The 13,411-nt window shown below is 48.2% G+C and overlaps 1 protein-coding gene across 1 annotated transcript; it reads right to left on the bottom strand.

Annotated features, from left to right (window-relative positions):
* Nucleotides 1-10,545: 10,545 nt before the first annotated feature.
* LOC136794209 (uncharacterized) lies at nucleotides 10,546-13,199 on the bottom strand. Its single transcript, XM_067033520.1, has 2 exons — nucleotides 11,748-13,199; nucleotides 10,546-10,556 (listed from the first exon to the last, which is right to left on the bottom strand). The coding sequence occupies exon 1, from the start codon at nucleotides 12,793-12,795 to the stop codon at nucleotides 12,172-12,174; it is 624 nt and encodes a 207-aa protein (XP_066889621.1). The 5' UTR covers nucleotides 12,796-13,199; the 3' UTR covers nucleotides 10,546-10,556; nucleotides 11,748-12,171.
* Between the last annotated feature and the right edge of the window lie 212 nt (nucleotides 13,200-13,411).

Below are 13,411 nucleotides of genomic sequence, written 5' to 3'. Positions count from 1 at the left end.
ATAAGCCATTCTCAGGAACTGTGTAGGAAGAAGACATTAAGGAGGGAAAAGGATATATGTGGAGCCCAGTCCCTGACTCATGAGGAAGCCATGCAAATAAACACTGACAACCTCGTGTGCTAAGTACATAGAAAGAGAAAAGCAGGGGAGCCAGAGTTTTTCCTAAGATGGGCCAACAATCACAAACTTGTCTGTGACCCTGGGTCCAGGGATGGGGACACAGGAAAGGAGCACCTAGGAGGAGCCCATAATCCAGACATGGGCAGGAGGTAAGAAAATCTCCAGGCAGGAGGCAAAGCTCAGGAGTTAGCTAGGAAAAGGTGAAAGGGGATGGACAAGTATTTCAAAGAGAGAACCCATTCCAAGGAGGCAGGAAATGGCATGGCCCACATGATGGGGAACTGTAAGTAGACTCACAAATGGTCTCCTTAAACCCTAGGAAGGGACTCAACAAGACCCAAGGCTGGACAGACACAAAGGCTCATGGAAGCCCTCGACTGACTTGTTAATGGGCTTAATTTTGTCCTGACCTTGACAGGGAGTCATGGAATGATTTCAGGGACGAGAGTATCACATCAGATTTGCATTTTAGAAGGATTATTTCAGCAGCCGAGTCAAATATGGATTAGATGGGGTCAGGCTGGAGACAGAAAGATTGGATAGGAGGCTCTTATATTAATCTGGACAAGAAGTGAAGAAAGTCTGAACTAAGGCAGCCATAATGGAAATGGGGAAGAGCAGCAAGGCTGGAGCATAAGCAAGGAAGCAGAATCAGCAGGTCTGGGTGACTGATTGGATATGAGGCGTGAGGAAGGGGCAAAAGACAAGCCTGGCTCCCAGGGTTTTAGATTAAGCAGCTGGGTAAAAGGTGACCCCATCCAAGGAAGAAAAGGTGTGTTTTGTAGGTAGATCATGTTATATTTGAGGTGCTGGGGGGATATTAAGAAAATGTAGGTCTGCAACTCTGAAGGAAGCTATGCTGGAGATAGAGGTTTGAGAGTCATCAGTGTAACCTTGGTGGCTTAAAGACAAAAGAATAGATAACATTACCTTCAAAAATATGGGTAGAGGGAGAAGGGAGAAGAAGATCCAGGATAAAACACTGGATACTACCTGCATTTAAGGGACAGATAGAGGAAGAGGAGCCCACTTCAGCAGAGAAGGGGTAGTCAGAGAGGTGGGGGGAAATGCGAGGTGACACCACAGAGCAAAAGGGAGAGTCTTAGGAATGGCCATTAGTGTGAAATGCTACAGACAGGACAAGGAAGTATCAGGAAAGACTTTAAAAGGGACAAAAAAAGGTTATTGGATGTCCTGTCTAACTTCCATCAAGCTTATCTCCATCTCCGCTTTTCATTGTCTATCAGCTATTTTACAACCCTCTAATTTGTAGAAAACTGATAATGCAAATGATTCTCGTCCATAGAAATGCAAATCAGTTGTGTATGGTAGAGTGCAACTGATTAGTGCCTTGTGGACAAAAATTCATTTCAGGGGGTTTCTCTGGTGGTGCAGTGGTTAAGAATCCTCCTGCCAATGCAGGGGACACAGGTTCGATCCCTGGTCTGGGAAGATCCCACATGCCACGGAGCAACTAAACCCATGTGCCACAACTACTGAGCCTGCACTCTAGAGCCCGCAAGCCACAACTACTGAGCCCACGTGCCACAACTACTGAAGCTCACATGCCTAGAGCCCATGCTCTGCAAGAAGAGAAGCCACCACAATGAAAAACCTGCTCACCGCAATGAAGAGTAGCCCCCACTCACCACAACTAGAGAAAGCCCGCACAGCCCACGCGCAACAACAAAGACCCCACACAGCCAAAAATAAATAGATAAATTTTTAAAAATAATTCATTTCAGAATTCCTGGTTTACCTATCTGAGTGTGGTACTTTGAATTTTCCTTTGAATCAGTTAAAACATTTTACTGGCTCTCTCATTAATTAATGGATTAAATACACTTTTTGACACATTCATTTTATATTGGTATGCAAATCATGATTTAACCTTTGTTTAAAAATGATCCTATAACAAGAAAATAACTGAAAAGTGACCATTGGATTTGATGACTAGAGCGAGATCTGTTTGGAATATTTGGCAGGATCAGAAGATAGACTGTAGTGTGTTCAGGTGGGGAAGTGATAAAAACAAGGAAGCACAGACAATGGATTTCCAGAAACTTAGCTGGGAATGGAAGGAGAGAGATTTGGTATCAGCTGGAGGGCACCATATTGTGGAAAGAAATAAGTATTTCTTTTACAGCTGGCACCACAATTCCTTTTTAAAGTGTCAATACCTTGGTAAGATGTGCTGGGTATAAAAACATGACAGAAGCACAAATTGGGGGGGGGAATGCTAGAATGGGGTGCTATGGGATGACAAAAAAGGTTCACTTAATTTGACATGGGGATGGAGGTCTTCCCTGAAAAGATAACTCTTGGTTTGAGTCTTTAAATAGGAGTGAGTTGAGTCTTTTTTTTTTTGCTGTGATTATGGAGTCCCGGAAGGAGTCAGAGATGTTGCACTGAGTCCATGCCAAGTATGAAGGAAACAAGCCGTGGTGGGAAAGCCTTAGGGTCAAAAACTTCAATCCTTCCTCTTGCCACTGGTTTGCCATAAATATTATACAGAAGCCAAGGATTCTGAATGGAAAATGGTGAGGAGCATTTGTAAATGTAATGCTCTGAAAATCTGAGTTGCTTCATTGCCACCAGGTTGGTATCCGTCCATAGAAGACATCAAAATCATGGAATCCTGGTTGTTAGTGCTTAGAAGGAAACTCAGAGATCAGTGGTCCAATTCCCTGCCTTGTAAAAATGCCACTCCGGTCGTGTAAGTTCCTTGATTTTTGACAGATAAAAAAGTGTGACAGATAGGGCTTCCCTGGTGGCGCAGTGGTTGAGAGTCCACCTGCCGATACAGGGGACACGGGTTCGTGCCCTGGTCCGGGAATATCCCACATTCCGCGGAGCGGCTGGGCCCTTGAGCCATGGCCACTGAGACTGCGCGTCCGGAGCCTGTGCTCTGCAACGGGAGAGGCCACAACTGTGAGAAGCCCGCATACCGCAAAAAACAAACAAAAAAAAGTGTGACATATAAAAAGTGTGAAGGTGTTTCCCTGCCCTCAGGGATTTCATCGTCATTGACAGACTCCAGCTCCCTGAATCAGAGCAGCACAACTAGCCCACAGGCCTGAACTCAAATATTAGGCTTTTTGTCCTCAATTCACCAGAATTCCCAATGTTTCTACATTTGCCCTGAGGTTTTTTTCTTCCCCAAATGGAGTTTTTAAATCCAAGAGAAACCTGTGTCCAGTGCTGGAGGTTCTGTGTCCTCCCATAAGGAAGGGGCAATTCTTGAACAATGAGGTTTGTCTCTCTTTTCCTACCCTAGTGAGGGGCCGCCCTTTCAAAGGAGGATCTGAGATTCCAGCTCCTTTCTCTGACATGCAGACAGACCAAAGGGACAGGCCTCCAAAAAAATTATTTTAATAAGTGAAGAGACTATTAATAACCGTTTGGGTTATTAGAAGGAGAGAACTGGAGGCCTGGGGGCTCTGAGGCTAGAAGTTTTTTGGGTTTATTTGCTGAGCTCTTCTGAGCTGTCCCACTGGGTATTGGGATGGAGGATAGGGGAATTCCCTTTAAGGCCTAGCTTCAGAGGCCCATTCTTCTGAACATTGTACATAATCACATTTATGAAAGTGCTTGGCACATTTACTTAATAAATGCTAGCTTCTTCCCTATCCTAAGCACCCCCCAAACTTCAGGTAGTTTCATTGAAGAAAGGGGTCCAGGGAGCAAGAGAGCAAGGTCAGTAGAATTAGAGTGGTAAGTGACAAAGTGAGGATGGAAGGGGGCAGGGGCCAGCTAAGGTAGGGCCTGTTGGAAATGAAAGGAGTGTGGATTTTATTCTAAGTGGAAAGGGCAGCCATAAGGGCCGGAGCAAAGGAGTGAAGTGATGTGATTTACATTTTAAAAGGATTACTCAGGTTGTATTATTTTAGTTAAAGTCTAATTTTACAGTATTGATGGTGAAACTAAGAAGAGATTCTTATTTTTCCTCAAGGAGGGTAACAATTCCTTAGGGAATAACTATCAACGCCTGCTGTGGAGAACAGACTCTAGGGGCACAGAGAATGGAAGCAGAGAGACCCACTTAGCCACTGCAAAAGTCTGGGCAGTGCTGAAGCACCATTGGACTAGAGGATGGCGGTGGAGGCCATGTGTTGTGGTGGGTTTGGGGAAACATGCTCATTTAATATCCAATTGTGCCAGCTCTTCCCTCGGCTGATGAAATAGCATTATTATCTCCATTTTATGGGTAAGATAACTGAGACTCAGAAAGTTTCAGTAACTTGTCCAAGGTCACATGGTTAATAAATGGAGCGTGGACTAGAACCCATATCTCCTGATTCTCAAACTGTACGGTTGACAGATCTAGAAGATCTAGAAGCCAGGTCTGGGACATTGGGATGCCAGCCTTTAAAAAATTCCAAGTAGGCCCACCACACAGAGCACTCCAAGTCTTGAGACACCAAAGAACCTAGGTTGAGGTGCCAGATATGACGATGGCCAAGCTGTTGGACCTGGGAACCCCTCTTATTCCATCTCCTAGGGATTTTTGTCTGATAATCTGGCACTATGTCCCACGGCAGTGGAGGGGATGGTTCTCAGGGGCATTGGAAGATCAAGGGGCCCCCACTCCCTCTTGAGGAAGAGCCAGAAGACAGTGTCTGTACTTATTGATGGTTAGGAGGTGAAGGAACGCAGAGAACCCTACTGGGTTGAGGTGGAGAACGCTCCCTCAGACTAGTGGGGTGCAATGGGGAAGGTAGTTTCCTACCAGTTGTTCAGAACTAACTCAGAAGGCAAGATGTGGAAGAGACAGGAAACCATATCATAGGAGAAATGGTCTGAAGAATCAGAAGTATTTAACTCAGAAAAGAGGCATCTCAGAAGAGACATGACATCATGATAACCACGTTTCAATATCAAAAGGGTCGTTTGGGAAAAGAGGGTGGTGACTACAGACAGCATTGCCCTGAGGCAGAATTATAGCCATTGGGAGAAAATTGCAAGGAGGCAGATTCATGCTCAGTAGAAGAAAGAAGTGTCTTCCAATTAATCCTGCCAAAATAATAGAAAAGCCTGTTTTTTTTTTAAGTAGTAATAATAAATTTGTTAGACCTAAACGGTCTCCGAAGAATCCCAGCTCGCCCAAGAACCGCCAAGAGTCGAGAGTCGCTGCAACACGCAAGAGGTTTATTAGGAGCCGGTGCACCGGGGTTCCTTGGTCCTCACACAGGAGGCCGAAGAGGAACCCCCCCCCCCAAGCGGAATCACATACATTTTATAGCTTTCATTTTTCATTATGCAAAGTGTGGATATATCAAGGGTTTTTTTCTCATTGGTTTGTTTGTTCCTGGACCGGAGTGGGGACTTGGCTCTACTTCCTTGATTGGTTGGCTGTCGGATGCCTACTTTACATTTACCGGAGTGGGGTCTTGGCTCTAGTTCCTTGATTGGTTAGCTGTCGGATGCCTACTTTACATTTTCGTGTTTTTGTGGTGGGGGGTCGAGTCACATGAGTTATGGTTGGCTAGGGCGACCTTTAAACTCTGGCTTAATCATTCTTATCACCCGCCATACTGGTTTGCTCGAGGTTTCATCCCCCGCCATACTTGTTTGCTCGGAACGGTTTCTGCCCAGGGGGGACATTCCAGTATCTTATTGCCAGCCGAAAAAGCTTAAAGCTCAAAAGTATCGATAGGGAAGTAGGGGTGTAAGTATAGTTAAGGCCCTACATTCCCCCCTTTTCTTTTTGCAATTAATTTCAATCATGGAATTTCAGCCTCTCTCTGCAAGCTTTGATATTGTTGTCTTAGCATTAACACTTGTACTGCGCTGACACGTTGCCTGATAAAGGCTATCAAGCGATTTAAAATGCATGGTCCAAAAGTTAAGAGCAGCAACAAAATAATGAGGGGTCCTAACAAGGTGGAAATTAAAGTAGTAAGACAGGGTGATTTGTCAAACCATGATTGGAACCATCCTTTTTGATTTTCCCTTTCTTGTTGCCTTTTGTCCAGGCGCTCCCTAAGCCTGTCCATAGTTTCGGTGATAGCCCCAGAATGATCAATATAAAAACAGCACTCTTCTCTTAGTGCGGCACATAGTCCACCTTCCTTAAGGAACAGCAGGTCTAGTTCCCTCCTGTTCTGCATTACTACCTCTGAGAGCGAGGTGAGTGATTCTTTTAACTGAGTTATGGAACTTTCTAACGCCCGGAGATCGACATCTACAGCCTGTCTTAAGTTAGCATAGTAGTGAGGTTGTTGGATGAGGGCTGTTGCACCTGTTCCTACCCCGACTGCCGTTCCTAGTCCTAGGAGTACAGCCAGGGTGAGGGTTACGGGCTCTCTCTTAAGTCTCCTTTTGCCTTCATATTCGTCTAGAAAAGATGAATCTGAATGATAGATGAGTCTGGGGACCAGCTGGACTAACACACAAAAGTCGGCCGAAGCATTGAGGACCTCTAGAGAAATGCAAGGGGTCAATCCCGTGTTACATGCCCACCATCCATCCTGAGGAGGGAGGAGATATCCTGAGCCCTGTGGGAGGCTTGAATTGGTACAGAGATGTCGATGGGATGGGGGGGGCGTTCCTACACATGTACCGTTTCCTGATACTGAAGACAAGGTCAATTTACTATTTCCTTCTTGTTTCCATCGACATTGATCTGAAGAGTTGACATTACTAAAATTAGAACTATATCCTATAGCATCATAATAAGGGGGAGGAGCAGCATAGCAAAGCCAACATGATTTGGTAGCCTCTGGATTTGTGGCATTTAGGACCCCAAAAGCCGCCTGGACCAATGAGAGCATTCGGTCTCGGGGGACTCTGGGTTTGATTGTTATTTCTTTTAGTCCAGAAGTCTGGTTTCTTATCCCTGGTAGTATTGTGGGTGGGGCCAAGGGTAGCAGAGGGTGCCCAATCTCAGGATTGGGGCCCATAGGGACGGGAGTAGGGGTCTCGATCTTTAATTTGATGGTCATTAGGAGCCCATCATCATATTCTGCTTTGTAAAACCTTATACCCCATGAATGGCCACCTATCCAATTTTTGTTTTTCTTCCCAGGTTCACTAAAAGAAATTTTAAGGGGATGGCACCACGTTGAACATTCGGGCACATTGTCGTGATGAGTGTAGTTGGCCATTACCTTGATAAAATCCCAGCTAGAGGTGGGTTTCCAGTAGGTGTCCCCAGTGGTTTCACATCCCCAGCTCTTGCAATAGAAATGTTCTCTTCCCCCGCACCGATAATTCAAAGACCGGTGACGATGGAATCCAGGGCATACATAAAAGGAGAGGGCCCTGAGCATGATTCTCTGATTCTTGGTCGAACAATTTCCCCCCCCAGGGACTAATCCCCAGTCCCCGGGCGCTGTCCCCGGCCGCTGATTCGGGGCAGTTTGTTGATCGTGATATCCCCCTACATCCCAGTTAGGGGGGGCTCCCAGGGCCAACTTACAAACATCGGGGAAGAGGTCTGGCCACGAGGTCCAAGGGGCAGCGGTATGGCTAACAGACCATATTACATCTCCAGATTGGGAAATCACCTGCCAGGTTAAACGCTGGGGCAGGTGAGGACTAAAGTTACTCACAGCCAGTAGGGGTAACAAAGTCAGAGTTATGAGTCTGGTGAGCGCAGGAACTTGAGCTTGAGCGGGTTGCTGGTCTTTTGGGCCCGCCATTCCGATGATGATGCAGACGCTGGCGCAGCTTTTACGTGTCAGGCGTGAATCCAAGCAGCGATGCCGTCTACCTTTATAGCCGTGGGGGTGGTGAGCAGGACGATGTATGGTCCTTTCCACCGAGGCTCTAGTGTCTGGGTTCGGTGTCGACGGACGTACACGGAATCTCCGACTTGGAAAGGATGAGCCTCTGCTGGTGTTCCGGGTCGGTAAGCCTCTGCCAGCTGGGATTACACCTCCTTTTGGACCAACTGGAGTCCCAATAGCCTAGCATATAAGCCAGTGTTATTCTGGCAGTCAGGACTTATTCCTTCCCCGAGCGTGAGAAGGGGAGGTGGGGCCCCGTATAGAATTTCAAATGGAGTGAGATGATAGCGGGAGGGGGTATTTCTAGCCTGAAACAGGGCTAAGGGAAGGAGCACCGTCCAATCTGTACCGCCAGTCTCTATGGACAATTTAGTTAGGGTCTCTTTTAGAGTTCTATTCATTCTTTCTACCTGTCCTGAACTCTGGGGTCTATAGGCACAATGTAATTTCCAATCAGTCCCCAGGTATTTGGCCACACCCTGACTTACCTGGGCGACGAAGGCGGGACCATTATCGGATCCTATTACCTTTGGTGCCCCGAACCGGGGGAAAATTTCTTCTAAGATCTTCTTGGTCACCACAGTAGCTGTCTCCTTTTTCGTTGGGAAAGCTTCTATCCATCCTGAGAAGGTATCTATGAAAACTAGGAGATACCTGTTACCATACCTTCCAGGGCGTATTTCAGTGAAGTCGACCTCCCAATAGGCTCCTGGGCGGTCTCCTCTGAGCCTTTTCCCGCTCTCAAGCTTTCCTTTATGGGAGTTTACCTGTTGGCATGGAATGCACTCCCGGGCAATCTGTTCAGCTAATTTGGTTAGTCCAGGAGTATCATAACCTGCCTTGTGTAGTAGGGATACCATTTTTTTGGTTCCCAAGTGTGTCCATCTATGAATCTGTTGTAGCATGGGTTTTGCTTGTTGAGGAGACAATGTTTCTTTGGTTATGGCTGGGGTGGTTATTCCCCTGTCATTTGGTTCCCCAGGACTCTTGTCCGATAGTTCTAGTATAATTTCCCCTAGCGCCACTTCTCGTGCCACCCTATCTGCCATGTTGTTGCCCCGTGTCACCGGGGTATTGTCCTTCTGGTGCCCGGGGCAGTGAATGATGCTGACTTTAGTGGGGAGCATGAGGGCAGCCAGCAAGGCCACTATTTCTTCCTTGTTTTTAATTTCTTTGCCCGCTGAGGTGAGCAGCCCTCTTTGTTGGTAGATGGCCCCGTGGACGTGGGCGGTAGCAAATGCGTACCTACTGTCCGTATAGATGTTTACCTTTTTGTTTTCTGCTAGTTCCAATGCCCTGGTCATGGCAATTAGTTCAGCCCGTTGGGCCGATGTCCCTTGCGGTAATGCGGCTGCCCAGATGACCTCTTTCCCATCTACCACAGCTGCTCCCGCCCGACGCTTACCTTCTTCTGGAAACTGCTTCCATCAGTAAACCAGGTAAAGTTGGCATCGGGGAGAGGCTGATCCATCAAGTCTGGCCTGCTACCGTGTGCTGCAGCCAATACTTCCTGACAATCATGGATGATGGTGGTGCCTTCTAGGTCGGGGTCAGGCAGCAAGGTGGCCGGGTTAAGTCCTGTGGCTGATGTAAACTTAATACGGTCTGAATTTAACAGCAGGGTTTGGTAATGAGTCATTCTGGCATTTGTTAGCCACCTGTCGGGTGGCTGACGAATCACACTTTCTAATGCATGGGGGGCTGTTATCGTTAAGTTCTGTCCCAAAGTCAATTTGTCAGCATCTTTGACCAAAGCGGCCACGGCGGCGATTATTTTTAAGCAGGCGGGCCATCCTGTTGCCACAGGATCCAATTTCTTTGATAGGTACGCAACCGGGCGATTCCAGGGGCCCAGTTTCTGAGTTAGTACTCCCTTTGCGATACCTTTATTCTCGGCCACGTACAGATGGAAAGGCTTAGTTACATCTGGTAGCCCCAAAGCCGGGGCTGATAGTAGGGCTCGTTTAATTTGGTCAAAAGCCCGTTGTTCTTTATCACCCCAAGCGAAAGGGATGCCGTTCTTGGTCAGGGGATACAAAGGGGCTGCTAATTCAGCAAACCCCGGAATCCATAGCCTACAGAATCCGGCCGTCCCCAAAAATGCCCTAACCTGTTTAGGACTCTTGGGGGTCGGTATGTGGGCAACGGTGTTTTTCCTACTTTCCGAGAGCCATCTCTGTCCTTCTTTTAGCAAGTACCCCAGGTAACTGACCTGTCGTTGACATATTTGTGCTTTCTTTGCTGAAGCCCGATATCCCAGTGTCTCAAGTTCCGTTAATAGCCTTTCAGTCCCCCTGACGCAGTCTTCTTGGGTCTCTGCCGCTAAAAGAAGATCATCAACATATTGAAGGAGAGTTACCTGTGGGTTGGACTCTCTATAGGATGCCAAATCCTGGTGTAGGGCCTCGTCGAAAATGGTGGGGGAGTTCTTGAATCCTTGGGGTAGGCGAGTCCAGGTCAGCTGGCCTGACATCCCCGACGCTGGATCCTTCCATTCGAATGCAAAGTAAGGCTGGCTGAGAGAGGAGAGTCTCAGGCAGAAGAAAGCATCTTTAAGATCCAAAACAGTGTACCAAGTGTGCTGAGGTGGAAGAGTACTTAAGAGATTGTAGGGGTTGGGCACCGTGGGGTGGAGGTCCACTATTTGCTTATTCACCTCATGTAGGTCTTGTACCGGCCGGTAATCATTAGTTCCTGGCTTTTTAACTGGTAAAAGAGGGGTATTCCATGCAGATTGGCACCTTACCAGGATCCCTAATTCCAGCAACCTTTGTATGTGAAGACGAATGCCATCCCGGGCTTCCTTGCTCATAGGGTACTGGCGGACTGTCACCGGGGTGGCGGTTGCTTTGAGTTCTACCACCACGGGGGGGCGATATTTTGCCATTCCCATACCGGCAGTTTCTGCCCAAGCCTGTGGAAACCTGGTCACCCAATCTTGCATATCAACTTGTGGAGGCGAGGGCACTTCATATAACCTATGTTCATCTTCCAACTTCATAGTCAAAATTTGGAGTAATCTCCCTTTGTGGTCAGTTATGGTGGGTCCTTCTGGTTGGAAGTGGATCTGGGCCCCCACCTTAGAGAGTATGTCTCTGCCTAGCAGAGGGTATGGGCACTCAGGTATGACCAAGAATGAGTGGGTTACTTGTCTCATCCCAAGGTCTACTGTCCTTCGTGTGGTCCATGAGTACTGCTTATTTCCTGTAGCCCCCTGGACCCATGACCTTTTAGTTGAGAGGGGGCCTTTTGGGTGGAGGAAGACTGAGTGCTGAGCGCCGGTGTCTACCAAGAACTGGACGGGTTCCCCCTCCACTTTAAGAGTTACCCTGGGCTCGGGGAGAGGGTCCGAGCCCTGACTTCCCTAATCTTCTTCTTCCAGGGGTAAAATTTTGTCTCTGGTTGGTTTCCCCCATTCTTCTTTTTAGGGCATTCTCTTACCCAGTGACCTTTTTCTTTACAGTAAGCACATTGATCCTTGTCTAATGGTCGCCTTCCTGTCCGCCCTTCCTGTCTATTCCTGTCTCTAATATTTCCTCCTCTGACTACAGTGGCCAGTATCTTACTCAAATTCCTCTCTTGCCGCTTGTCCCGCCTTAATTCACGGGCCTCTTGCTCCTTCTGCTTCCTCTCTTCCCTTTCCTCTTCTGTTTCCCTCTTATTATATACTTTATCTGCCTCTTTTACTAAGTCCTGAAGTGAGAAACCTTGTAGGCCATCCAGCCTTTGTAACTTCTTTCTAATGTCAGGGGCCGCCTGGTCAATAAAGGCCATTGCTATGGTGGCCTTATGTTCCTCAGAAGTTGGATCATAAGGAGTGAACCGTCTAAAAGCCTCCATTAAGCGTTCTAGGAACACGGTTGGTGACTCCTGGGGCCCCTGAGTTACCTCTCTTACCTTGGCCAAATTCGTGGGGCGCCTGGCCGCTCCATGGAGACCCGCCACCAGAGCCTGGCGATACATCTTCAGGTGCTCCTTACCTTCTGGGGTATTGAAGTCCCAAATCGGCCTGACGAGTGGAAAACCGGCATCAATCTCGTTAGGCAACTGGGTAGGTTGCCCATTGGCGCCTAACACATTCTTTCTAGCCTCCAAGAGAACCCGTTGCCTTTCCTCAGTTGTGAGGAGAGTCTGGAGGAGCTGTTGACAATCGTCCCAGGTGTGTTGGTGGGAGAAGACAAGAGACTCTATTAAAGCAGTGAGAGCCTGTGGATTTTCAGAGAAAGTAGGGTTATGCATCTTCCAGTTATAAAGATCTGCAGAGGAAAAGGGCCAGTATTGGAGGGGCCTATTCCCGTGGTTATCGGGGGGGCCATATTCTCTAAGGGGTAGAGCGGTAGAATCCGGGGAAATAGCCCTCCGGCTTCTGGTGCCCGCCGAGGGACCCCCCCCCCTCTGCCACAACAGGTGGCCCTAATGGTGCGGAGGGTTGTGGAGCTGGGGAATCGGGAGGCGGTATGGGGTCTAGGGCTGGAGGGTAAGGTGGTGGTGGGGGATCGAGGAGAAGCAGATCGGACTGCAAGTCTGGATATATCGCCTTCCATGAGTCCGGGGCTTCAGATGACTTCTCGGCGTCCGGGGCCTTTTTCAGGGCCAGTACTTCCGACCGTGCTGGTGCGCATGCAGACATGCCTGTTGAGGGAACAAAGGGCCGGACCCACGGAGGCGGGGAGAGAACTAGATCTTCCCAGACCAGGATATATGGTGTCTGGTCTGGGTGTCCGTGGGGTCCTGTGTTAAAGACCCTAGACTTGACTAGCCTGATCTGATCTAACATAAAGGATCCCTCGGGTGGCCACCCTGTCTGAAATGTAGGCCACTCAGAGGTACACAGCGTTTGCCATCTCCCTTTCCTTACTTCTACCGAAAGGTTGTGGGCCCTAGACTTAACTTCGGTCCAGTGACTTAGAGTGAGAGAGAGAGGCGTCGTCATAGTTTGTCCCATTATCGTCCGTCAGGAGAAAGATAGAGCACAGGAGAACAATAAAATTTCAGAAGACACACCTTAATATTGCCGCCGCGAGCTCGTTTTAAAACTGCAACCAACTCAGATTCAGATGGCAGTTTGTATATCCTGCCAGGACCGGTGAAGGGGAGACAAAATTTGTCTCTCCTTCCAGATGGACCACCAGGGCGTCCCCCAGGGTCCGTGGACACCAGCTATTGGCACGTCTGCCTAGCCAGGAGTCCAATACAGATTTCACAGCGAGCCGGTTCGCACGGCTTCTTTCTGATGGCGGCTTACAGAGGACAGAAGACGAACAGACAGACAATTAGGCCTACCTGATACCTCCAACTCCCGAGGTTCCTGCGACCCGGGGCGAGTGGGGATCCCGGACGAGCCCCCAATCTGTTAGACCTAAACGGTCTCCGAAGAATCCCAGCTCGCCCAAGAACCGCCAAGAGTCGAGAGTCGCTGCAACACGCAAGAGGTTTATTAGGAGCCGGTGCACCGGGGTTCCTTGGTCCTCACGCAGGAGGCCGAAGAGGAACCCCCCCCAAGCGGGATCACATACATTTTATAGCTTTCATTTTTCATTATGCAAAGTGTGGATATATCA

Source organism: Kogia breviceps, chromosome 1 (genome assembly GCF_026419965.1).
Source record: "Kogia breviceps isolate mKogBre1 chromosome 1, mKogBre1 haplotype 1, whole genome shotgun sequence".
Lineage (NCBI taxonomy): Eukaryota > Metazoa > Chordata > Mammalia > Artiodactyla > Physeteridae > Kogia > Kogia breviceps.
Note: the sequence above shows the minus strand (reverse complement) of the source record. Positions and strands in the feature narration are given on the sequence as shown.